This window comes from Procambarus clarkii, chromosome 67 (assembly GCF_040958095.1).
Source record: "Procambarus clarkii isolate CNS0578487 chromosome 67, FALCON_Pclarkii_2.0, whole genome shotgun sequence".
Classification (NCBI taxonomy): Eukaryota; Metazoa; Arthropoda; class Malacostraca; order Decapoda; family Cambaridae; genus Procambarus; species Procambarus clarkii.
The window spans coordinates 20,572,747-20,600,609 of NC_091216.1; the positions used below are offsets into that span (position 1 = coordinate 20,572,747).

Sequence of the window (27,863 nt, forward strand, 5' to 3'; positions counted from 1 at the left end):
AAAACAAAAGCTATTATTAATATTCAAACATTTAACTGTGCTATTGATTAATTTCAGGAGATTTTACATATTAAATTAGTAACAATTTATTATGTAAAATATATACACGTGGCTGGTGTATTTAGCAATTCCTATTATCAGGCTATATATGATTTTTTTGTTCTCTTTCCATACATTGTTCAAATCTTTGTTACCTTAATACATTACTGTATTGGTAATTAATGTGGCTTTATTGACAACACCTAGTCTTTGCTTGCAGATTTTAACACAATTTTTTTGAAAGATTGTATGATTAAAATATATTATGATTATTATGGGAACTAAAATAATTAAGTGTATTGCTACATTGAACTTTAAATTGCAATTAAATTGTATTAAGTAAAGCCTATAACAAAATAATTATCACAAATTTTCATATAGTTTAACATTGTTAATTAGGGTATTTAACAATAAGCATCTTGTTTGGTTCCTGAGTAGAATTACTATAGTAAAAATGAGTATTGTGCCACTTAGAATTACTATATGAACTACTTGCAACTGATATGCATAAAATGGGGTGTTGCAATGAGTAACTCTATGCTTCATATTTCGCTGTGTTAATATTGCATTGCAACAACAGGCGCATCTCGCACAATAAAAATGCACTTCAGGAAACACAAATATGCAATTAACAGAACCATATTACAAAAACTTTCATGAATTTCTTACCATTTACTAAAAAAAAACACATTTTACACTGCCATACCCTGCTGCATTGCTTACAATTATACAGAAAATATGCCTTTTCAGACCAGTTATAGTGAGAGTTGGTTTTCACTGAGATTTTAAGAAATGAACCAACTGTACAAAATCACATTTGAAAAACTCCATAAAGAAGTTAGCCAATTATAGTTCATAGTCTAAAGTTTGCTGTTTTAGATATAGTGCTAAGGTTTGTACATAATGGATGTAGCAAATGGCCTTTTCCTAGCGCCAACCAGTGAAAGCAGTTGGTCAGGCAAGTAGAAAACAGAGGCTTCAAAATATTTTGGATGGCAATTATAAATGTTAGGAAAGTATTGTGAATATACATACACAATGCACCATTGGATTATGTACCAACAAAAATGGATATCTGGCAGCTAATGTTCTTGGTTTCATTATCTTACTTTGATAATTATCGTTATTTGCTAATTGATATGCATATTAACAAAATAATTGTATGTATGTACATAAAAGGCCAAGGTGCCTAAGAAGCCAAATTTTCCCGAAATAATGATACAGCTTTCCATTACAGTACATATGATTATATTTTTTCTTTGATTTGGAGCTAACATAAAAATTTGATCAAACCTAACATAACTAAAGTCAGTATTTCACGTTCCTCATTCATTATTTTCAATGTCAGTGATGTAGTTCCTAAATTAAAAAAAAATAAGAATTGAATACAAAATAACCTGTGGTTCCAGTTCTGGGAGTAATAACAAATAAAAAATAAAATGTAATGCAAGTAGATAATTATGTAAAAATACAGTACAGTATTAACAAATATAAGCAGATCCTGCAGGTCAGGAATAAGTCTCGATGCCTTTTATTTATGAAACAAAATATTAAAATTATTGTTGACCAGACCACACACTAGAAGTTGAAGGGACGACGACGTTTCGGTCCGTCCTGGACCATTCTCAAGTCGATCTTGAGAATGGTCCAGGACGGACTGAAACGTCGTCATCCCTTCAACTTCTAGTGTGTGGTCTGGTCAACATACTTCAGCCACGTTATTGTGACTCATCGCCTGCATTAAAATTATTATTAGCATGCCAGTGTATTCTGAATATTAACAGTACTGAAATCCATTACAGTAGTTACATTTACCTTTAACATAAATGGTATTACCAAAGGTGTATGTATATCCACCTATTTATTATAGTTTTGCCACAGTTTTAGGTGTTTTTTACATAATTTTCTTTGGGACCTCATAATTAAGCCGGGTACAGTGTTAACATGAGGCACTGTTTGCACCTATTTGATCTACCAGTCATAGTCATTAACAGTGGCTTGTGGCTGGGGGTTGTGACCAAGAGTTACAGGCTGTGGTGCTTGTGACTGAAGATTTGGAGTATGTCGAGGTGACTTGAGAGACTTTGAATCATCTTTTAGTTCATTTCTTCCATTCAGAAGATCATTGTAAGCCTGTAAAGTACATAAATTCCTTTGGTTACTTTATAATATTGGTGATAATATTTTAATTAAAACTACAGTAAATACATGTTTTGAGATCACTAGGCTACTATTGCATACAGTATTGCCATTAAAATGGTGTGTGTATGAAGCAAGTACACGAAGTTTCATATTACACATACCTCTTACAATACTTGTTATAAAGTGGATAAAGAGGTAAACATTGATTACAGTATTTCTTCCAGCCCAAGGGCTTGTGGTTTCTGCTTTGTTAGCTGCCTTCACATCTTAGTAATTCCATGTGTCTCTGACGTGGTTCATTATGGATCACTTGTATGCATGCTTGAAGGATATTCATCATCTATACTAACTGATGATCATCATTCTTTCTGGCTTCACCATGCTGCCTGCTGGTCATTGACATCTATGACCCTGGGTCCTGAGAGGTTTGTTCTCGCTGGGTCTTTGCCCTCGCTGATTCAGCTGAAAAGTTTCAGACAGCAGTCATTTTGTGAGCTAGGTTTGCTTGAGGTAGGCATTCATGGCATATTGATCATTTGGATGCCCCAGAGTTGGCCTCTTATGATATTTAAAGACCCGGAATTGGAGGTATTGGTAACTTCTACCTGGACTAAGTCTGCACCTCCTCTTCCTTTTCACATGGGTGTGGTTCACCCTGCTTCTGGTCTTCCCTCCCTAATACCAGCTCAAAGCATCTGTGGATTGGGAAGTTGGGTTGGGGTGTAGTTCAGCCTTCTCCAGAAGTACCATCCTTTTTGATGACAAAGGCACTTGAGCCTTTCAAACCTGCAGCTTCTGAACCACCTCCTCGGAAGGATGCCTTTCTGTATCAGATGTTGGGCATGCACATTGGATCTGCTCCAGGGCCTTCATGGCAGAATTCCAGGGCAGAGGGAAAGCCTGAAAAGGGTCCATGGGTGCTCTTCAACCCTTCAAGGACCTTAGTTTCCTCTGCAGAGGATCATTGGCTTCAAGGGGAGAAAGTTTTTTTTATCCCTTCCACCCTCTGTGTACCTGCAGGCCACGAATTCTGTCTAGGACTCCTTGTTTGTTGACCCTGTTCCAAGGCTTGTATTTTGCAAGTCATCTGCAGTGTCATGCAATCTGGCCAGCCTGTGGCCCTCTGGACTATGATGTTTGCAAATACACAGCTTTGGGCAAAGATATCTTCAATATGTCCTGGATTGATATTCGGGTCAACGATCCTGATCTTAGATGGCTGTTTTGCTTTGGGCTGTTAAACCCCAGTCTGAGTTCTCTTCTTTGTCCTGGTGCATGCCACCTCTTCTCCTCCCTGATAAGTCCCAGTTTTGTTCTTTAAAGTTAGTTTCAGGAAACCACTGGGGAAGTTCCTGAGAAACCCAGCATTGAATGTAATGAAATGTGTCTTTCTGGTGGATCTCTAGTGGCTCCCTGATTACCTCTTTTTTTCCCCTCTAGGTTTGTCAGTTCAACTGTAGGTTGTTCACTATCTACAGAACTGACTTGAGCCCACGGTCTGCCTGGTGGCGGTGATTGGTACTAAAGAGCTCCGAGCTAGTTTCTAGCATATCTCTTGTTGTGTGTGAATTGTTTGACGGTTTCGAAGCTTCGTTTTTTGTGAACCCTACTGTAGTTTGTAAAGTTTGCTGACTTTCTGGATGCTTTCTAGGTGGGGTAGTAAATTGTCACTTTATCACTCACTCAATTTGTGGGAGCCGGCGGCCGAGCGGACAGAACACTGGACACGTGATCCTGTGGTCCCGGGTTCGATCCCAGGCGCCGGTGAGAAATAATGGGCAGAGTTTCTTTCACTTTGATGCTCCTGTTACCTAGCAGTAAATAGGTACCTGGGAGTTAGTCAGCTGTCACGGGCTGCTTCCTGCAGGTGGAGGCCTGGTCGAAGACCGGGCCGCGGGGACACTAAAGCCCCGAAATCATCTAAAGATAACCTCGAGATAACTCCCTGCGCTTCCATGATGGGGGCCAGGTTCTGGCTCTGGTCCCTGGCAGGCCAAACTGACCTTCCACAATTGATGTGACCCATGAGCATGGAGCAATCTCATCAAGATAGCTTCAGGGAGCCACTGGAGATCTACCAGAAAGATGCCAAAACCATAAATACCAAGATAATTCTCCAGTTTAAAATACTGAATGGAAAAAAATCCTTAGAAATAATGGGGACTTCTTTTGACAAGCCACCAACTTCCTGGCTCCATTTAGGCCACTAGATACAGTATTGTGGCTCTAATATAAATTTGGGTAAGGTGAAGCATTTCATACCTTATATACTTATTACATTAGCAAATGATTGGTTATCACAAGAAAAAACGTATTCAAGTGAACAGTCTGTCACTGACTAGCATTATTCCTCTGTTCAATTTTTTCATGTGCATGTTTGGAATAACAATGGTTGACTTAATTTAATTAGGCTTACCTGGAACCTATTTTTTATGCTTTCATAATCCGGGCTGAGGTCCGGTGATGTGACCGGCGAGTCCTTACTAGGGAATGGACTAGATGGTGTGAAGAAGTTTCTGAAGGGGTTAGTGTCTGAAAAGACTGGAGGAGTGGGCTGAGTAGTGTAGTTGTACCCACCACCCCCACCACCTGTGGTCCCACCACCACCCTGGACGAATGGGTTGTTGGTACCTCCTCCACCTGAGCCAATAAATCATTGAGATGTTACTGTACTGTTGGTGGTCAATGTATTTTAAATACCTATGCTATATACTATATGAGCTCACTTATCCTAAGGTCTGAATATTTGAGTTATTCTGCAAAAATTATGGCCAGATATATTTCTGGCAAAACTTCATATTGGGATAGAAATTTGGATAACCAGAGGTTTCCTGGATAGTGCAGACTGCTATAGGTTCTAAATCAAGTCCGGATAACTTTCTGCCAAACTTCATTATATCCAGACAGAAAACCTGAGATTTTGCAGGATATTGCAGACAGGCATCAGGCCATACCATATTAATCCCATATAGCAATGGCTTAAAGTGCAGGGTATGGGAGGTGCTAGGGTGGGTAGTTTCAGGGGTAGGGGGAGTCAGGAGAGGCTCTGGTAGATGAAGGGCCTATGATCTATATTGTATTACCAAGAATTATGTTAAAACAATTCATTACGTACAGTAAAACTAAAGAAATATCTAATATTATAACAAACACAAATTTCTTGAAAACTGTGTGTACAGGATGTGACTAGTTTCCTTTTACAATTTGGGGATTTTTTTCTGCTTGACAGTTCCACATAAAATGCCTGCCTGTCCAAAGTGGACCAATCCAGGCCTGGTCAAGTTAAACAGGTGCGTGTTTTCAACCATTGTGTTATGTCACAGTGCTGCGCCATTAATGAACATTTTTCTTTAACTTTTTTGTTTTCATAGTAGCTTTCATCATTTTTGCCAAGACTGTCTGGTAGCAGCAGTAATCATCCTGGAGGTATTAGGAGGAAAAAGGTTGTGTTAGCACCACAGACAACTAAATACTGTTTACTCATGTCTTATGTTGACATGTTAATGAATTTTTCATCCAACTGTGCTAATCCAGAAGTTGGAAACATGTATGAGTACTTGAGGCAATCCAAAGGGCTGATCATAAGAGAGGCCAATGAACACAGGAGGCAAGCAAAACATGATTCTTATTTCGTAAAAACAGGAAGCCAAGGCCATTCAACCTCTGAAGCCTCACAAGCAAGCCAAGGATCTTTAACCAGTGAAGCCTCACTAGAAAGCCAAGAGCCTTCAACCAGTGAATCATCTGCAGCTGACAGTCACAACAGACCTTGCCAAGCCCATGTACTGTACAGTAATTTTAATGTTGCGTTAAGTTAGGTTACATAAATTTTCAAGAATTATTGCTTTGAAGATACAGTACTGTATGCAGCATCAATCAAGAAGGTGAACTACAACAAGGTAAGCTGAAGTTCCTTTTTTAAATTACAGTACAGTACTGGTATATTTTTAAATTATAGTTTGTGGGGAAATTCAAAAAGTGTTTTGGTTGTGGTACAAAAATTCTGACTATGTTCACCTTTTGACTTTCCCGGTTAGAATTCTGCTTATCCGAATGTATGGCTTATCCGGCGGGGGAGGGGTCCTTCTCATATACCGTAGTTTGGATAAGTGAGCTTAGAAATTAAAAGCATGTACAGTAATCACTTACTTAGTTACATTATACTATACCAATATTTCTGAGATTTTTATGTGACTAATTTGTACAGCATACCTGGTATATCAAGCATCCCATTTGTTGCATTATAAGTGCCATATCCTGCTTCACCAGAGCCCTCATTCAGCTTCTGAGAGCTTAATGCCCTGGGCATAGGATTAGCTGGGACGCCATGTGGTGCAAGAGCAGTTCCTTCCTCGGCCATCTCGTGTGGGTCCTCCTCTGGTGGCAGGTCAGGCTGGAAGCCAACATCTTTTCGGTAGAAGTTGATGAATATGAATGCAGCAAGGACAATCAGAGATACCACTCCATATGCTCGAAACACTACGGGGGTACCTACATGGGCAATAAAAGTATATAAAGCACATTGTAAATGTATCCCTAGAATTTGTGTAATCTAATTTGTTGTAATAAATATATATAGTACAGTAATTTGACAAATCTATATAGGTATGTGCTATGCTCATCTGACTGAAAGTTACAGATATATGTTGTCAGAAAATATGCACTAACATTAATTTGTTCAGGCAAAATTTTTTATATTACAGTATACAGTCATGCCACAGAAATCATGTACAGCACAGCAATCACTAACCAAAGAAATTTACAAATATTCCACCAATGATTGCTCCAGAGCCTCTGCCAAAACCATGGTGGATGCCCTGTAGTACCCCCTGTGATTGTGAGCGGAGGTGCAGTGGGGTGTTGTGTGCTATGTATGAGCAGCATGCGGCCCATACAGCAGCATGAGTTATTCCTGCAATATCATGAGAACAGCTAAATAAATAAATGATCTGTGAAAATAATATTGAATTACTTCTGCAGTTCAGTATAGAAGAAATAAAACACACCCACCACCATTATCATCTAGTCATGGTGGTGGGTGTGTCATCTATATACTGTACTCCCCATCAGTAAAAAGATATATAAACAATGATCCCCGCAGAAGAATTGGCGATAAAATTCAGTTATATAATACAACAAACTTTTATCAACATATTAATTATGTGGTAGCAAAATTGGTGGTGCTCTCAAGATAAACATTCTGAAAATTATTAGTTTGCAGAATTATCTAATTTGGTAATAAAAACCAATGCAATGAGAGAAGAAAAGGGTACCAAACACAAATATCTTGATAAATGCATATACTGTATGCATACCATTATTTTTGGTCATAGATTGTAAATACAAATTATTAAATTGAAAATATTCATTCATAACATAAGATATTTATGGGAAATTATTTAACTGGGGCATTAGACACCATAATTAGTGTAAGTATTTTAATACATACTGATGTACTGATGTCCAAGTTTTTAGGGATGGCTTTGGTGTGTATATGTATATGGGTATAAGGTAAGGTTATTATCAAGAGTAAGCTCTAAGCCAGTATGACTATATAGATATATGGGTAGTGTATGTGGACATATTGTGTACACACACATATGGTGTATAGAGCATGCAGGTATTGAATATGCACACAGTGTTTAGAGTTCGAAGTGGTGTATAGTGCACACACAGTGTATTGAGTATACACATGGTGTACAGAGAGTATAAACACCAGATGTAGCATGTATGTCTCTTGAAAATAATTTCAAGCATCTAAGTGGTCTGTCCAAATAGCAGAAGCTGTAGGATATCTAGAGACACCGATCACATACAACACCACCAACATTGACCTGGTAAATACTAACCTTGAATAAACTCAAATGGCAGGACCCACCATGGATCTCTCAACCAAGAAATGTAGAGAAAACGCAGTACATTGCCCAGCAGTCCCATACACAGGACCTAAAGTGAAATACACATGTGCAGACAATGAGTTACAATAACATGGCTGAAGATATGATGACCAAACCACACACCAGAAGAGGAACGAACGATGTTTCGGGCCATCCATGACAGATATTCACATACGACTTGTTAATTAATGGTCCAGGACGGACCGAAATGTCCTCTTTTGTTCATCTTCTGGTGTGTGGTTTGCTTATCGAAATGTGCCTGTTAACTGAGCATAAATGGTAGAGAAATATAAGTAATACACAAATGATAGAGATAAAAGAGAAAATTCAAATGAAAAGAATTTTGTCATTCTTCACTTATCTGTTAAATAAAATTGTGTTAAAAAGTGAAGGTACATAAGAGTGCTGAGAAGAAAGGGTGGACAGCCAGAAGAAATGGTAGACTGAAGAAAGGGTAGACAACCAGAAGAAAGAGTGGACAGCCAGAAGAAGGGGTAGACAGCCAGAAAAAAGGGTAGACAGCCAGAAGAAAGGGTGGACAACCAGAAGAAAGGGTGGGCAGCCAGAAGAAAAGGTAGGCAGCCAGAAGAATGGGTGAACAGCTAGAAGAAAAGATAGACAGCCAGAAGAAAGGGTGGACAGCCAAAAGAAACAATGGACAGCCAGAAGAAAGGGTGGACAGCCAAAAGAAACGGTGGACAGCCAGAAGAAAGGGTGGACAGCCAAAAAAAACGGTGGACAGCCAGAAGAAACGGTGGACAGCCAGAAGAAAGGGTGGACAGCCAAAAGAAACGGTGGACAGCCAGAAGAAAGGGTGGACAGCCAAAAGAAACGGTGGACAGCCAGAAGAAAGGGTGGACAGCCAAAAGAAACGGCGGACAGCCAGAAGAAAGGGTGGACAGCCAAAAGAAACAGTGGACAGCCAGAAGAAACGGTGGACAGCCAAAAGAAACAGTGGGCAGCCAGAAGAAAGGGTGGACAGCCAGAAGAATGGATGAGTCAGAAGAAATACTGTAGAGAAAATTCAGAAGTAGGGGTGAAGAGCGACAAGATAGGATGAAGAGTCAGAAGAAAGGGTGGAAAGTCAGAATATAGAGTGAAGAGCTAAAATAAATAGTAAAGATTCATATGAAAGAATAAGAAATAAACAGAGGAATTTATTAATAGGAAATAATAATTACCAAAGGAATTATATTAATTTATTAATAATATTTAATAATATATATTAATATTTAAGAATTTATTAATTATTATATAATAATTTATTAATTATTTAAATATAGATTAACACTTATTATTTAATACAGTAGTTACTTTCTAATAATTGGTTAATTATTGTAATAATTTATTAATATTTATTATTTAATATTACTGTACTTATTATTTAATAGTTTATTAGTAATTATTATTTAATAATTTGTTAATTATTATTAATAATTAATGTACTTATTTATTTATATACAAGAAGGTACATTGGGTTTGTGAGAATACATAGCATGGTATTTACAATCTTATAAAGCCACTAGTAAGTGCAGCGTTTATTAATAATAATTATTTAATAATTTATTCATAATTATTATTTAATTTATACATAATTATTATTTAATAATTGATTAATAATTATTATTTAATAATTAATTATTATTTAATAATTTATTCGGAATTATTATTTAATATTTTAGTAATTATTTAATAATTTATTAATAATTATTATTGAATAATTTATTAATCATTATTATTGATTTTTTAATAATTATTATTGAATAATTTATTAATACTTATTATTTAATAATTTATTAATAATTATTATTTAATAATTTATTAATTATTATTTAATAATTTATGAATAATTATTATTTAATTATTATTTAATTATTTTTGAATAATTTATTAATAATTATTATTAGACACTATTAATAACTATTTTTAATTTATTAATTATTATTTTTAATTTATTAATTATTATTATTTAATAATTAATAATTATTATTTAATAATTTATTAACTATTATTATTTAATGATTTATTAATAATTATTATTTAATAACTTATTAATAATTATTATTTAATTTATTAATTTAGTATTACCTTAATGTAATAATTTTTACCTTTACGTGTCCAATCTGTGCGATGAGTCTGAAGCTGAAGAAGTAAGCAAAAATTTCTGAGATATGGTTGATGACGCTGGCAATACCGAACACTGTAGGGGTACCCTCGTAGTCCTGGGGTACGGAGAGAGCACCACCGTAAGTCAATTGTCCGCGTAATGTCATACATGCACGACAATTGTAATTAGATATTTTAATTAGCATTGATACTCATGTGACATACCGAGTAGCTATTTCACAAGGGTAGTCTAACCTGCAAGTGCCAGAAGAGGAAGGCAAATATGAGACCAATGCCGAAGCCCATCCACCAGGCGACGAAAAGAAAGGCGCCACACCGGAGATTCTTAAACTCCCTTAAGACCACAAACCACTGTGGCATCTCCTTCATTGTTTGGGCGAAGATCTTCGTCTGGTAGTGCAATCACGTTTTTATTAGTTTCTGATAACTGAGTCAATGTATTCTATGGATTCTCATAAGTGATACAGTATGCTTTTTATTTAATATAAATAAACCTGTCTTTTAGGGCATGCTTTATATTACTTTAATTTTTTTTAAATCCCTTATTACTGTATAATATATATAAACTATACATGTAGATTTATTATTACAAAGTGGGTAGGAAGAGGTTACTTGCAAAGTAATTAGGATAAGGTTCCTTACAAAGTGGGTAGGAAGAGGTTCCTTATAAAGTGCGTTGGATAAGGTCCCCTTAGAAAGGGTCTCTCCCAGGAAGAGGAAGAGGTTCCTTACAAAGTGGGTAGGCAGAGGCGACCTACAAAGAACTACATAGTGAAGGTGAACCCCCTCTGCCTCATCACAAAGTCTGTAGCAGCTCACCTTAATTGTGCCAATAGCTTCGTCCAGCTTTTGTCGTTGGGACTTCTGCTCCTGCATAGGAATTTTGGGCTCATTCCAGGGGCGAGGTCCATTATCTATAGGCTCCTTGGCTTCCTCTGGTGTGGTGCTTGAAATTGCTTCCGAGTAGTCAAACTGTTGAAACACACATAACAAGTGAAATATGAGCCACTCCTGTTATTCAAGAGTATAAACGTAGTTTACCTTGAAGCTTGTTATAATATAATAAAGTTTTTTTTTTTTTTAAACAATAGCATCTTAACTAAATCTGTCTATTGTAACCTTTACTGAATTTCATAATCAAGCAGAATTATGCAGTCTGCTGACCACAGTATAAATTGTTGAACTGTTTTCTGTCAATTTTTGCCTGATTTACCTGAGGGCCACTAACCCTAATGGTCTCGACTGAGGACAGGAAGTCGGCGGCTTGTCGAAGATCTTCCCCATTTGCCTTGATCTTTTACAGGTATATTTTAAAACTCAACACAGTTTTGATATCTGTGATAAAGACAAATATCTGCCTTTATCAACACATTGACAACTGCAGGCAAAACAAATATCATTGCGTGAGTGTCAGACAGTTGTTGATTTTTTTCTAGTAAAGACTTCAAAAGGGATGTCATACTCAATTTAGTGATGTTATGGGATGGAGAACACCTCAGAAATTAGGTGTATAGGTATAGATAGGCATTTTATGATGAAGCAGGGAGCATCATGAGTATCAGTTTTGTCATTCCTGTCTTGCATTCTCCTTAGGTCGGGGATTTTGCATCCAGGACCTCTTTGCTTGCCTGCGAGCCAGTGGGATGTACCCAGGAGTGTACAGTTGGCTGGCTCAATAATGCCAATGTCTGGTAGAACAGTTTTTGTTTACTCAGTAATGTTTGGATTGGATGAGATTGCTTCACACATTGGTGCACTGAGAATGAGGCCTAGAGTTGCTCATTGTTTCTGGGTTTTTCCATACATCCTCCATAATGGTATCTAGATTTCCGGCAAGAGTGCTATCATCTAGAAACTAAAAGTTAAACTCGCTTGTCAGACTTCCATTGACATGAATCTGCATATTTTCCAAAGAGAAACTTAAGTGACTACTGTAGTACGAGTAAATGTGATAACTTTAGTCCTCCCTTACAACATGACGAAGATCAGAGAAAATAGGGGAGGAACTGACGGGAGCCAACCGACCAATCCGCACACTACGAGCATGTAAACATAAGATATTATTTTATTGCGTCTCGATACTGCCGTTAGGCATTTCTATTCAACGGTTCGGATCGTTAGGACGCCTGGCGCACTTATCCCTTGGGATCACAAGTAAGTTCATATATTTTTAAAGTCATCTGGCCGTTTCTTCGGGCGGGCAGAAGGTTTCCGACGCCAGCTATGCGGACTGGTGCCTGGAGTTGGTAGGTCTTTGTGGGCTCCGTGCCCTCAGGGCATGATGGGAAACCTCTATCCAATGGGTCTCAACGCATTGTGGTATTCTCCATAATGAACTAGTAGATCAACTAGCCAAAGTAATGCACAACACACCTCACATTACCCGTCATCCAATTCCCCATATTGCACGTAAAGGAGCCTTCAAAAATACCATCACCCAAGATTTTGCGACGAAATGGAAAACGTCATGCTCACCCTTGTAACTATGGGGCCATTAAAAAGAAATGGGAAACTTGGAAACATGTCAGATATAAAAGCAGAGAAATTGATATAGCGATGACCAGATTAAGGCTGGGACACACCAAACTAGCAGCACACAGCTCTAAGTACAGAACAGACATCAACGAACTCTGCGTCCACTGTCAAGTGCCTGAAACAGTCGAACACTATCTCCTTCACTGCTTCCGACATTATAGTGCCAGAGTAAATCTCAAACAAGTACTTATTTCACTTAAAATACCCTTTACCGTCGACCATATATTAGGAGGCGGTGACCACTCGTTACAAGAAAAATACCAAATAGTCAAAGCACTGACTAAATATCTCCAGTCGACCAACAAATTGGGTCACATCTGACCCGCGTCACATTTATACCTAGCGCCACCAACAGCTAAACACAGAAAACAACTGCCTCGTCGCAGTACCAATGATCAGCTGACGCCATAAACACAACACACCGCCCTACGGTGCTGCAAGTCTCCCTCTAACATACACCTCTGTTCTAGTCGCCGCTCCTCTGTCTACAGCACAACGCAACAAGCACTTTTGGAACTCTTATCATCTTCAACATAAACGCCTCTACCAACATCTGTACTGGTGCAGTCATCGGGAGGACAAACCCTTCATGCAAACTGCACCTACTATCAAGAAGAAGTGATGGGAAACCGGTCCGTCTAATTACCCAAAGCGTCCTAACATTACGTAAGTAATGAAGAAATATGACATATTTACTCACTATAATGTTGGTGCTGAATGTAGAACATAAAAAACTAATATTTACTCTGAAATAATATAATTTTATAATGAAATAGGGTCTTTCTTCGCGATACGTGCATTTTACATGAAGGCTTTTCCTTCCGATGACTGCACGAGTGGTGATGTTGAAAGATGTGGTATCCAATAAAATCAGCAGACTTCTAGATGTTACTACTGCTAGGCATAGACTGGGTTACAAGTATCTCTGGGAATTCTATTTATCTGCTGATGTAGACCTGCCAAAAATGTAAACTGTCAACAAAATTATTTGCACACCCTCAGTCACTATGTGATGGAGTGATATATGGTTGGAGGATGTGTCGTGGGAGAATGTGGCTTATGTGGGTTTTCAGGCAAAGTGCCAGGTCGTTGGGAGGTATGTACAGCTGCGGGTTTCTTACTCTTGGTGCCGGTGGTTGGGGTTTGTGGCAAGGCAGTCTGGGATTGATTGATTGATGAAGATTAAGCCACCCAAAAGATGGCACGGGCATGAATAGCCTGTAAGTGGTGGCCCTTTGGAGCCATTTGGCTCCAAAGCTCCTTTGGAGATCTGTGGAGGTGCGACTGCACCTTACGGAGAGGTCGTGACCTATGCAGCCTGGGAAGTGACTTTGGTAGTGTATCCAGCAATGGTAGCTGTGTTAGGGCGGGTGTAGGTGTCGATGGGGTGTCTGTTGGGACAGCCTTGGGGATGGGTTGGATTGCTTGTGTAAAGAATTTAGTTAGGAGTCGGTCCAGCGTCTTTTCTAGTGCATTTTCAATGCGAGTGACAAGAGTCTCAACAAGATCGGAACTCAGTTGTACATTTTGTGGGAGAGGATTGGACTCTGGAAGAACAGGATTGTCAGTGACAGACATATTAGGTACAGGTACAAGCAAAACTTGTGGTCGAGTGTGAGGTAATGGTTGACGCTGGACTGAGTTAGGTTGTTTCAATGCACTACTGTACTGCAGGCTGTTCGTAGGGAGAACCTTAGATTTTACCGCTATGCATGAAAAACATTGTTTGAATGTAATGTCATGATTGCCACTACAGTTTGAGCAGGTGAGTATATCAGACGCACAGTCTTGTGTGTAATGGGAACAAGAGCATTTTCCACATTTGATGTTTTTGGTGCAGCCTTTTGAGGTATGGTTGAAATCTTTACATCTAAAGAACTAATTGGGACGTGGAACGTACACCTCTAGTTTATGGAGGAAGCCGTTAAACCAAACCCGATCAGGACAAAAGTAGTCTAGAAAAGTAAGTAGGGCAGTGCCTGTATCACTCAGGTCTTCGTTTGTTCTATGCATGATTTTGTTGACTCCGAAAATTGGAATGCCATCCGCCTGAAGTTGTGCCTTGATGTCGTCTGCACTAAATTCTACAACATGTCGGATTACATATTTCCCGAATCAGTCATCTAGTGGTTTATAGCATTTGACTTTGTATCCGCATATGTCAGTAACGTCTGAAAGCTCTAGTTACTTGCTGTAGTCCACTGCAATTAAATTCCTTTGTTTGTTAGATCTAATGTCGTGCACTTTGATCTTAAATATATTGGGAATGGCATTATATAGGATACGTTTTACCCTGCTATTTCCGAAAACAATCTTGTCTTTGTCATCAAAGGCAATGATGAAAGTTTGCAAACCAGGAGAACTTGTCCTACCTTGGTTGAGTGGTGGATGTTGATACTCAGGCCGCGTGGGGCCGGGATGGTCTCTGTTTGTTGACCAGACCACACACTAGAAGGTGAAGGGACGACGACGTTTCGGTCCGTCCTGGACCATTCTCAAGTCGATGACATGGTCTCTGTTTATCTCTGTATGATGGTGGCGTTTTGCCTCTGATACGTTTGCCTTACTGTGATGTTTACTGTCCAGGGAAAACTACCTCTGGATCCTCCTCTAAGACCGGATGGCCATCTTAATCTAAATGTGTGTCATGTAACAAACTTCCTATGGCATTATCTACTACTTAGTTTCGTCTAATTTTGTTAGAAAAATGATATTATTTCAAGGTAAAAATATGTTTTTTCATATTCTACATTCAGCATCAACATTAGTTATTAAATATGTCATATTTCTTCATTACTTATGTAATGCTAGGATGTTTTGCATAGATTTGGGTAATTTGACGGACCCTGGAAGACTGGCCCCTGCTCTTCCGGAGATCACTGAAAGACATGTTTACGTTTTTGCCCATTTGGGTACGAGTTTAGGAGACGCCATATTTTTGTCTTGACTTTGTTTTCTTACCCAGTGATCTGTGTGTGATGGAGGTCGGTGCTTGCCTCCCTGTGGGAACTTCCCAAACTTCTACCTATAGGTGTGTTTATTCGCTGCAAGGCAACGTTATTATAGTCGTAAAGCTTTGTGTTTTACCCTTCAAGGGAACGCCGGGACACATCTGGCACCACTGCTGTCATGGCCCTTATATCAACAACAGCAACATATCTGCCAGTTGACCCAGAGGGATGGTTTGCACAGGTAGAGGCCTTTTTTCGATTCCTAAAAGGTAACTAATGAGACACAGCAATATGAACACACTTTGGCGGCAGTGCCTTCAGACACCCTTCAGGAGGTGCGAGCTGTGGTTAATAAATGTAGTGTATCAATAAAATGCAGCTCTGGAGACTGTGTGCTCCAAAATACATGCTACATTGGACACGCCACGAATACACTGAGTAGAAGTCTTATACTTCATTTGCAAAAGGGAGGTATTAAGCAGCATCATTCTCAACACAACACCATCCGGAATCACCAAGACAGTGAAAGATACGACATTAATCACACGCTACGACGATCATAGGAAGGTTCGAACACTTGAGGCTGTGTTTATTCGGGAGCTGACACTGGTAATCAACATCCAGTTGAATTTGACTTCGAGCATGCAGCTGTTCGGTGGTCCTCCATTGATTCAGAGGGAAGATGGCAGACAACTAGAAGCCAGAGTTAGGCAACAATCACCTCTGCCTATTACACACAGAAATCACAATAACGTGATGCATCAAATGAACAAATCCACAAGGGCCATGATGAGGGTTCGAACCTACGTGCGAGAAGATCCCAGACGCGCCTTAATCGACTGTGCCACGATACGGTAAAAGAATTGCAACCGAGAGTTTATACGTGTGAGGGCAGATGAACTCCTGGTTGCAATTCTTTTACCGTGTCGTGGCACAGTCGATTAAGGCGCGTCTGGGATCCTCTCAGACGTAGGTTCGAACCCTCATTACGGCCCTTGTGGATTTGACCTCTGTCTATCCTTCAGTGCTCCCTACGATTAAGGTGGTTAGGTGAATCGTAGGGTGAGGTGTACCCACACATATAAATATCTAGTTTTATTGTAAGCTCATTTTACAGATGCAACTGGGAGATTGGTGAACCCCGACAGAGAGAAAGCATCTTCTGCCAAACCGTCACAGAAAAGGCACTACTTCACTATCTCCTGGAATGTGAAGCAACCAACGACCTTAGAAGAGCGTTAAGAGTTGGATTGAAGACAGGGATTTATGAGAGGATTGAAGACATCGATGCTCATGATGCACTTTACCTCATCACCAGATGCTTGTCCCTCCCCAGGCTGACTTACTTTCTTAGATGTTCGCCATCTTTCAGTAATATTAAATTAGAAGAGTACAATAGCCTACTGAAATCAATGCTAGAAAAAGCCCTCAACCTTTCTCTCAGCGACTCACAGTGGAAACAGGCCTCCCTTCCTGTCAGACTCGTGGGCTTCGGCGTTCGCACAGCAACACAAATTGCTGTACCAGCGTTCCTGTCCTCTTCAGTAGCGTCTGACAACCTGGTGAAGGGAATCCTCCCTGAATACCTAGTTCAACGGGCAGGGATACATGATCCCAGCTTTACAGACGGCACCACCAAATGGGTCTCTCTCGCAGGACCAGCACCTCAACCACCGCTTTCTGAAGCCCATGAGCAATCCAGCTGGGATCGCCCCATTGTCGAACAAGAAGCTGTGACATTGCTAGAAGCTGCAACTACACCACATGACACTGCCTATCTTAGAGCTGTAACAGCTCCCCATGCAGGTGACTTCCTATTAGCAACCCTAATGTCAGCAGCCGGCACGCGTCTCACACTGCAGGCCCTCCAAATTGCTGTGGCTCTTCGTCTCGCTGCTCCAATCCACACCGAATACAGGTGTATTTGCGACGAGGCAGTGGTTGACAGGTATGGACGGCATGGCCTTCTCTGTCAAAGGACAGGAGGATGGCATACAAGACACGGCAAGGTTAATGACATTATTAAGAGAAGCCTTACTACAGCCGGTTGTCCAGCAGAGAGAGAGCCCCGTTACCTAATGCCCTGTAACTCTAATAAGCCTGTGGGTCGTCCAGACGGGACCACAGTGAACCCCTGGAAGAATGGTAGACAGTTGGTTTGGGACTTTAGTTGCGTTTCAACTTTAGCCAACACCTATGTTGACTTTAGTGCTGCATAGGCAGGATGTGCTGCCAATCACCGGGAAGCAGCCAAGTCTCGTAAATACAGAGATCTTGATTACCATTACAATTTTGTCTCCATTGCCTCAGAGACACTTGGTGCCTGGGGTAAAAGTGCTGCTAGTTTTCTGAAGGAGCTGGGGTCCAAACTAATTGAAACAACTAGAGACACTAGAGCCACCAGTTTCCTCTTTCAGTGCCTTAGTGTGGCGATCCAGAGAGAAAATGCTAACTGCATCCATGGTTCCTGCCCGCCATCTGAGGAGCTGATGGCGGGTAGCCATGTACCGTACAACCTGTGACGAGTAGCCTTGTACCGGCATGTAACAAATGTTGTAACCCTTTTTGTGTAATGAAATTTTAAATAAAATGAGTTATATATATATATATATATATATTGTGACGATAATCTCCTTCAAGAGATTGAGCCTGCTCTTCCCTCCAAAATTACGTCTTCACAATTATATAAAAAGACTATGGAAGAAATGTCCAACAACGACAACAACACCAGCACCAGCAAGGCTTGCCAGGGTGAGCAGAAACGTATGCAACCAGCCACCTGTTCGAACTCCAACCACCAAACTACCCGTTGATCGCTACGGCTCCGCTGATTGGTCGCCGGTCTGGCTGCACCTGCACTCGCCCCCAATACTACCTGATGTCTGGGGTCGCCCCAACATCAGTCCTCAGAATGTTCCGTGCTTTCGTAGCCAGCACTCCTCCCAGCTAGACGTTAGCGTGTACTGAGAGAGGTGGTGGCTTTAAAATAATATTCCAGCACCTCCCACTTAACTTTTGTGTTGCACTTCTTATTATTTTGCCTTAACGTAACTTTCATTGTGTCATTTAAGTATTCTTATTATTTTGATTCATTGATTTTATTATACATATTTGTTTGTCCATATTTTCATGTTTTGATTTATTTAACGTAATTAAAATTTCATTGTTAAAGTTTACTTGTGTTTTGTGTGTCTTCTCCTTACCTTACCACAGACGAAGTTCCAGTTTTTCTATTTTTTTTTATAACTATGTGACGAGGCCATACCCCTAGCCTTAAACAGCCGAACACCAACGCGTTACCGTCACAAGTTATATGGGGGCCTGTCCTAGGAGCCTCACTCAGGTACTGGTGCCAAGTGGTAATTTATGGTAAGCGTATTTAACTTTGTTAACGTAGCTTTACTATTTTTCATTCAATTTCATTTTTTATAAGGTGCGGTGTATTGTGCATTACGAGAGTAACATATAGTGAAGGTGAGACAACTTTGGATTACGTGGTGACTGTAGGCCGCAGTCATACTCTTAATTGGTCATCTCTCCCTCCATGTTATTACTCGTATTTACCATCTATGTCCCTTGAATATTTCTCATTCTGACAGATCATCATATTGGTACCCTGGTACTGTGGTCTGCCCCGGGTCAAGAGTACCCAATCTTCTGCAATCTGACTGTAGGAGGACAAAGAGGGCCATAGTTCCTCTAGCTCGAACTTTAGTTGCTGAATTGGGACCTCAGCAGCAGTTCTCGTCACCAGTTGACACCTCGCACCCCTACACGTCAGTCAGAGATGATGATACATACAACGGTAGGGAATTAGCTTATTTTTTCAGAGCACAAAAGTTCGCTAATTCTGTAAGTATCATATTAAATTCAGTGGGAAAAACTTGCTTTATGTCCTATAGAGACTTGGCAAGGTATGCCTACATCCTTGGACTACCAATTTTACTTTTGAAGCATTTAACTGTTTCATTTGTTTTCGAAACTTTGTTTCATTTGTTAGTAGGATTTTCTTGCCCTTATTCTCTTACATGAGTACCGGGTACAAGATTTCCTGCGCCCTTGATTTAATTTAATCATTTAATATCTTTCACTTAACGTTAATTGTTAAAGATCACACAGGATAGGTACCAGTTGCCACGTTGTCCTGTTTCTGACATTTCATTATTGAACATTCGTGTACCTTTATTTGCTAATTTCACCATGTTTCGTCTCCAAACTTTCCGTGCAAATCCAGCAGGTGAAATAGGGACTTTAAGTCGTGCCAAGAGGACTGAACTACAAACTCTTGCACATGAGTATCAACTAGAAGTTCCCTACCAAGCCAACAAAAATGACCTACACAACCTGTTGCTGGATTACTATTTAGAGCAAGGTAAGATAGACTCTGAAACTCATGAAACTTACTATATTGCAGATAAAACTGATTTGGCAACGCTGAAACTCAAACTAGAGCTGGCCAAGATTGAAGAACGAACAGCTGCCATACGGAGGGAAGAACAAGAACGCGAAGCTGCTTTGAGGAGAGACGAACAAGAACGTGAAGCTGCCTTGAAGAGAGAAGAACACGAACGTGGACTCGCCCTCCAGGAACGTGAGGTTGCACTACTCCAGGAGCGGGAACGAGTACAGCTTGAAGCACTCCAGGAGCGGGAACGCGTACAGCTTGAAACCAAACAACGCGAGTTGGAAATACAACGCGAACATGACAAGCAACAAGCGACTCTGGCTCTAGAGTGTCGTCAACGGGAATACACGTTGGAAACTTCACACCTCGCTCAACGCCAGCAAGCTACTGCCAATCTTCCCGTCAGTTTTAATATATCACATGCAAGTAAGTTAATGCCATCCTTTGTAGAAGCAGAAGTTGATGTGTTCTTTACCACCTTTGAAACCCTTGCTAATCAACTCAGTTGGCCTGTCGACCAATGGGCCACACTTCTCAGAGTCCATCTTACAGGTAGAGCTGCAGTCACACTCAGTACTTTGGCGTCTGAGAATGACTACTACACTCTGAAACAAGCAGTGTTGGACGCCTACCTCCTCTCTACTGAAAGTTATAGAAGGAAATTCCGTGACCACCTGAAGGCAAGTACCACTACCTTCCTCGAGTTTGCTAACACGAAACGGAGGTATTTCATGAAATGGCTGGAAGCAGCACATGTCTCTACTTTTACAGAACTCGTGAACCTGATGCTTGTTGAAGAATTCTTGAGACGTGTGCCGCCTCCTGTCCGCCTCTACTTAGCAGATAAAGAAGAAACCGACTACCTGAAGTGTGCTAAGTCGGCTGACACTTACAGCCTCATCCACCGGCTGACACCTGAACCATCCTCCAGTAAGAAGTCGTGGTACAGTTACGAGAAGGTGAGCCCCGATCAAGCTGGTTCACAACTGTACTGCAAGTATTGTAGACTCTATGGACATACCATAGACAAGTGTGGTAAGTCTCAATACAAGGGAACCACTGACCAACAACGACCCAAACCAACTCCTCCTAAGTCCGGTAAGCCTGTGATGAATGTTGGTGTTGATGTTAATGATCTTTCTCTTTTCAGTAACCACCTGTATACTGGAACTGTCTCTGCCAACGGTTCAAATCCGGAGGGACGTTTCAAATTGAAGATCTTGAGGGACACAGCGGCTCTACAATCGATCATCTTGAAGTCGGCTGTGCCCAACATAGTCTACACCGGGGAAACAGTCTTCATCACTGACCTCACTGCTACCACTCCATACCCTCTCGCCAGAGTCCACCTGGATTGTCCCTACGTGAACGGGGAAGTCCAAGTCGCCGTCAGGGAAAAGCCTTTTCCCATGCCTGGAGTGCAACTTCTCCTAGGCAACGACTTGGCAGAAGACCTGCAACCGACCAACCTGATCGTCATGGACAAACCCCAGGTGTGTAACTCTGTGCCAAGTAACCCTATTCTTGAGTATGTTCCAGCAGAGGTTCAAGAGAGTGATGAAGTTTCTCCTCCGGTTCTCGTGACCACCCGTGCACAAGCCGCACGTCCACAGCCAGCTGACTCTACTGCTACCGCTGTCCCTCAAGACCCTCAGAAACTACCCCCGCATCTGACCAAGTTGGAGTTCCGTAAGTTGCAGAGGGAAGATCTTACTTTAACACCATTGTTTTTCCAGGCTGAGACTCAACCCGACAGTATTCCTGGGTTCTTCCTAGAGAACGACTTGCTCTACCGCAGATATAGACCCAGTAAACTGAAGGAGGAGGACGATTGGGCCAACACCGAACAACTTGTGATTCCCACCAGCCTGCGGCCCACTATTCTACACCTGGCCCACGGAGCATTCTCCCACTACGGCTTCAACAAGACTTACCATGGGATTCGCCAAGACTACTACTGGCCAGGTATGGTAAACAACGTCAAACAGTACGTAAAACAGTGTCATACATGTCAGATGGCAGGCAAACCGAACGTCTCCATTCCCAGAGCACCACTGATTCCCATACAGGTGCCTGCGGAACCTTTCCACAGACTCATAATAGACTGTGTTGGTCCTTTACCTCGGACCAGTTCAGGTAACGCCTACATCCTAACCATCCTGTGTCCTACCACCAGATTTCCCATAGCAGTTCCAGTGAAGAACATCACGGCTGCTACGGTTATCAAACATCTATTGAAGATCTTCACTCAATACGGATTTCCCAGGGAGATTCAAAGTGACTGTGGCACCAACTTCACCAGTGATCTCTTCAAAAGGACACTGGAGGAGTTCAACATCAAACAGGTATTGTCCAGCCCCTATCATCCTGCTTCACAGGGTTCTCTTGAACGTAGTCATCAGACCATCAAAGCACTCTTGAAAAAGTTTTGTAGTGAAACCTCAAAGGATTGGGATAAGCAGATTGACCTAATAATGTGTATTTTCAGAAGTCTCCCCAATGAGTCCCTAGGAGTATCTCCTTATGAGATGCTCTACGGCCGTAAGTGCCGTACTCCCCTTAAGGCTTTCAAAGACTCTCTCAGAGATGCCACCTTCAGTGAGCATCAGAATGTGCCCCAGTTTCTTCAAAACCTTCAACACATTCTAGAGAGAGTCCACCGCTTTGCTCATGATAATCTATTGAAAGCCCAGGTGAGAATGAAGACTCATTACGACCAGACCAGCAAAGTAAGAAAATTCAAGCCGGGAGACTTCATCCTTGCTTATTTCCCTATCCCAGGTTCACCTTTACAAAACAGATTTTCAGGACCCTACTGCGTCAAAGAGTGCAGAAGCAACAACACATACGTCATAGAGACTTCAGATAGGCGGCGGAAGACCCAGCTGTGCCACGTCAACCTCCTGAAGCAATATAATGGTACTCCTCCCACTGTCTTGATTAATTGTTCTACCTTCACAGAACCCTACATCCACAGTGAGACCTTCCCAGCTTCTCCTCCCGAAAGCACTGACAAGGAGTCAGCGCTTTCTAATTCCGAAATCCTTAATGATCTTCCCAAATGCTTTCAGGATAATAATCGTGCTCCTATGCCCTCTTCTAATTCCACTCTCACCTCGTCAGATAAGCCCTTCATCCTCCATGTCGACGCCAATGGTACCGACGTGGGTGGTGTCGTGATGCAGCAACGAGGCGAGAAGAATACACCTGTCAGCGACTACTGCTACAAGGATCTACGGAACAATTGGCAAGGAGCTACTCTTCCTCATCCTGAAGCTTCAGCACTTCACTCCACACCTGAAAAGTGCTCGGTCCACCATCAATACGGACCACACCACCCTACACCTCCTGCAGCACGCCCACTTCTCATCTCAACGTCTTCTACTATGGGCTTGCTACCTGCAGAAATTCAACCTGGAGACACGCTATACCAAGAGTCTGACAACATCTTAGCCCATGATCTCTCCAGAGTTTATGAAGTAGAAGCAACTCTATCCATTACTCCACCACATAACGACGTACTTCTTCCAGAACCGCAGGCTTCGGGGGAGAGTTGTGACGATAATCTCCTTCAAGAGATTGAGCCTGCTCTTCCCTCCAAAATTACGTCTTCACAATTATATAAAAAGACTATGGAAGAAATGTCCAACAACGACAACAACACCAGCACCAGCAAGGCTTGCCAGGGTGAGCAGAAACGTATGCAACCAGCCACCTGTTCGAACTCCAACCACCAAACTACCCGTTGATCGCTACGGCTCCGCTGATTGGTCGCCGGTCTGGCTGCACCTGCACTCGCCCCCAATACTACCTGATGTCTGGGGTCGCCCCAACATCAGTCCTCAGAATGTTCCGTGCTTTCGTAGCCAGCACTCCTCCCAGCTAGACGTTAGCGTGTACTGAGAGAGGTGGTGGCTTTAAGCCAATATTCCAGCACCTCCCACTTAACTTTTGTGTTGCACTTCTTATTATTTTGCCTTAACGTAACTTTCATTGTGTCATTTAAGTATTCTTATTATTTTGATTCATTGATTTTATTATACATATTTGTTTGTCCATATTTTCATGTTTTGATTTATTTAACGTAATTAAAATTTCATTGTTAAAGTTTACTTGTGTTTTGTGTGTCTTCTCCTTACCTTACCACAGACGAAGTTCCAGTTTTTCTATTTTTTTTTATAACTATGTGACGAGGCCATACCCCTAGCCTTAAACAGCCGAACACCAACGCGTTACCGTCACAATATATATATATATATATATATATATATATATATATATATATATATATATATATATATATATAACTCATTTTATTTAAAATTTCATTACACAATATATATGTCGTACCTAGTAGCCAGAACGCACTTCTCAGCCTACTATGCAAGGCCCTATTTGCCTAATAAGCCAAGTTTTCATGAATTAATTGTTTTTCGACTACCTAACCTAACCTAACCTAACCTAACTTTTTCGGTTACTTTACCTAACCTATCCTATAAAGATAGGTTAGGTTAGGTTAGGTAGGGTTGGTTAGGTTCGGTCATATATCTACGTTAATTTTAACTCCAATAAAATAAAATTGACCTCATACATAATGGGCAGCTTTATCATTTCATAAAATTTTTTTTTTAGAAAATATATTAATTCAGGAAAACTTGGCTTATTAGGCAAATCGGGCCTTGCATAGTAGGCTGAGAAGTGCGTTCTGGCTACTAGGTACGACATATATATATATATATATATATATATATATATATATATATATATATATAAATTCATGCAGACTTTCTATCCACGAGAAAACGAATTATATTATCCAGAAAGCATTTGATGAAGTTAATCATCGAAGATTTATATTAAAAAGTGAAAAATCGTTGTAATGATGGCTATATATTAAGATTGTTAGAAAATGAGTTATCTGGACACATGGTGTTTTCCTAAGTGCATTTACTCGCGGCTAGACGTAAACAATGGCGTTCATCAGGGATCGGCTCTGGGTTGTTCTTGATATACATAAATAACAGATTATGGAGTATGGCGTACCATATCATGATTTGCAAATGTCACAATAAGCTTTTCATACACAAGAAGCCTAATTTGTATGTAATGTACGGTTAATTCATAATTAAACTTATTTTGAAATTATGTGTAAAAATAAATCACTAAACAACTAAACGTTTTACATTAATGATACAAAATACAGTAAACCTATTGGTAAATAGTCATCTATGGTGACAACAAGAACGGATAAAGACGTCTTCAATTAGGAGAAGAAGTAATGTTTTCAAAATGTTTTACTGGTTTTAGGAAGTTGAAACCGTTGCATTACCTTAAACTGCGAGGCTGTGATGAGTGCACAACCCATGAGCACACTAAAAACAGCAAAGCAGATAGTATAGTTTCTCTCCTTCTCGTGTGGTCCGCAGGGGTGCCCAGGGAACGCTGTCGAGTGGTCGAGCGCGATGCCCACGAAGAACATGGAGAGGCCCCAACCCAGCGACCCAAACATGCGCTGGCGGCCGTAGTGATCCGCCTCGTCACCCAGGTACGTCAATACCTGCACGTGTTATCAACATAAATATGTATATATGTATTTATCTGTGTGTGTGTGTACATCACGAAAGAAACTTGTGTGAAAATATTTAACCACGAACGAAATATGTAACCAGAATTGACTTGAGTGCCGTTGTGTTAATCAACACATTATCAGAAGTACTGTTGATAATGTAATGAGTTAATCTGGTTAATGAGGTATAAATGTTGAGGGTGCAAACGACTGCCAGACCACGGCCTTCTCTCTCACCGCAGAGTCAGCCAGGGTGATGGCCGGGCAGCTGAAGAACTCTCCCAGGATGACCACCAAGAGCAGCAGGAAGAACACCTTCTGCACGTCTGAAGACCGATACACTATACTAGAGAATGGTGGAGATAACCAGTCCTCTTCTGCACCCTTGAAGTCCTTGAAGTTCACCTGAAAACATCACACTTAGCTTTAGCTACCTTTAATATGACTGCTGGAAATATAACCATAGCTATCGTGAGGTTTTTGTCATCTTGAGATGATTTCGGGGCTTAGCGTCCCCGCGGCCCGGTCCTCGAACAGGCCTTCTTTTTGTTACACAACACCCCCCCCCCCAGGAAGCAGCCCGTAGCAACTGTCTAATTCCAGGTGCATCAGGGGTGAAAGAAACGTTTTGCCCAATTGTCTCCGCCTCCTTCGAAGATCGAACCTGGAACTTCCGAACTCCGAATCCGAAGCGCTGACCACTCAGCTGAATGTAAGTGAAGGCTAAATCATGAACTTCTTGTCTTAGAGTCTGACAGGCAACTGTTGGACGCCAGTTAGTCGCCATGGACATACACATAGGATGACCTAATACCCTCTTAAGCTAAACAAGTTAATAGGTATCAACAACGTCGTCAGCAGATTTGAATGCAATCTACTCTGCGGTTGCAGACCTCAGACCTTCAGAGACGGCCTGGGCATTGGAGCGTCCACACACACGCTCCCTTACACACTCTAGCTAGCTCCTGGCCCGGTGTACAAGATATATATATATATTTATAATAAAACTAAGGAAAAGCAGTGGACGTTTGGTACTCCAATTCCTGCTCACAACCTAATCATTCTACAACAACATCGACCGATGTAACACTGGTGGCAGCTTACTGGGATTCACCCTTGTACTCCAGCAGCACAGCAGCACACAGCAACACAGTCATGCCTGACTCACCGCGCGCCGCCAGCTGACTCGCCGTGACTTATCGTGACTCAACGAGCCTTGGTGCCTGCCTGACGTCACCTTACCCCCCCCCCCCGCTGTCTGGCCTGACGACTTCTGTCGCACCTGACGTCTCCTGCCGCCTCCCGACGCCGACGACGCCGGACCTGTGACGACCAGATCATCTCTGCCCCGTTGAACGGATTGCAGCCCCAGCAGCCTTCAGCTCTAGTTAAGTACCCTTTCTTATTTGTGTAGTAGAGTAAACTGTGGACTTTCGTGGGCACAATGTAAACTTACTTTATGGATAACCGATACTCGTTCAGGCCTCGCTCGCGCACTTGCCCCTACAGTCTACGGTCTCGTTCACTATCGGAGAGTAACTTACTCTTAATTAGTGAGCTTCCCTACGCTCGTTCACTTACCCTTAGCTAGTGAACTCTCAACCTCAGCTCTCGGTAGCTTGTCCTCATTAACCTCTACAACCAGCAGCGACTCAGTAATCATGACTCAAGCCCCGAATACTGCATGTTCTAACTCGAACACCGTCACAGTTCTTACACAGTCTGTTGACATTCGCCCGTTTAGTGGAAGGGATCCAACCCTCTTGGAGACATGGTTCGCTAGTGTAGAGGCTAGAGCAAAGAGCAAGGGTACTGCTGTCATAGGCGCAGACTATATCAGTATGGCGACGTCCAACACAACAGGCATAAACTACTGCTCACAGGATCGGTGTGGGGTGCATAAACTACCGCTCACAAGGATGAGTACAGGTGTACAAACTACCGCTCACAGGATCAAATTAGTCTTATCGTTACCTTGGTCCACTTTGGTATGCCATTTAGTGAACGTTCTAGGGTATATTAGACTATTTTCCATCCACATAGTGACAATACCTGCTATATTTGTCGAGGAGGTTTGGAAAAACAATATAGAGGCTTTGTACAATATTTAAGAAAGCACTATTAACATAAACAGTATATAGAAGCATATTTTTCCGTGTATAATATATAATGTATGCTCTGGTGTTGTGGTCAACACAGTG

The 27,863-nt window shown here is 41.2% G+C and overlaps 1 protein-coding gene and 1 long non-coding RNA gene across 2 annotated transcripts in view; one reads left to right on the plus strand and one right to left on the minus strand.

Moving 5' to 3' along the window:
- Positions 1 to 588: 588 nt before the first annotated feature.
- jef (major facilitator superfamily domain-containing protein 6 jef) overlaps positions 589 to 27,863 on the minus strand; it is a 41,512-nt gene continuing 14,237 nt past the window's right edge. Inside the window, exons 4-13 of the mRNA XM_045757705.2 lie at positions 25,900 to 26,067; positions 25,426 to 25,653; positions 11,025 to 11,177; positions 10,440 to 10,595; positions 10,187 to 10,300; positions 8,031 to 8,127; positions 6,932 to 7,093; positions 6,394 to 6,672; positions 4,598 to 4,821; positions 589 to 2,172 (exon numbers count right to left, since the gene is read on the minus strand). Coding sequence (XP_045613661.1) covers positions 2,011 to 2,172; positions 4,598 to 4,821; positions 6,394 to 6,672; positions 6,932 to 7,093; positions 8,031 to 8,127; positions 10,187 to 10,300; positions 10,440 to 10,595; positions 11,025 to 11,177; positions 25,426 to 25,653; positions 25,900 to 26,067 — 1,743 coding nt within the window. The 3' untranslated portion in view covers positions 589 to 2,010. The remainder of the gene's footprint in view (positions 2,173 to 4,597; positions 4,822 to 6,393; positions 6,673 to 6,931; positions 7,094 to 8,030; positions 8,128 to 10,186; positions 10,301 to 10,439; positions 10,596 to 11,024; positions 11,178 to 25,425; positions 25,654 to 25,899; positions 26,068 to 27,863) is intronic.
- LOC123767744 (uncharacterized) lies at positions 12,204 to 26,682 on the plus strand. The gene is made up of 3 exons (XR_006774003.2): positions 12,204 to 12,359; positions 25,523 to 25,641; positions 25,905 to 26,682. It is a non-coding gene; the product is annotated as an uncharacterized lncRNA (long non-coding RNA).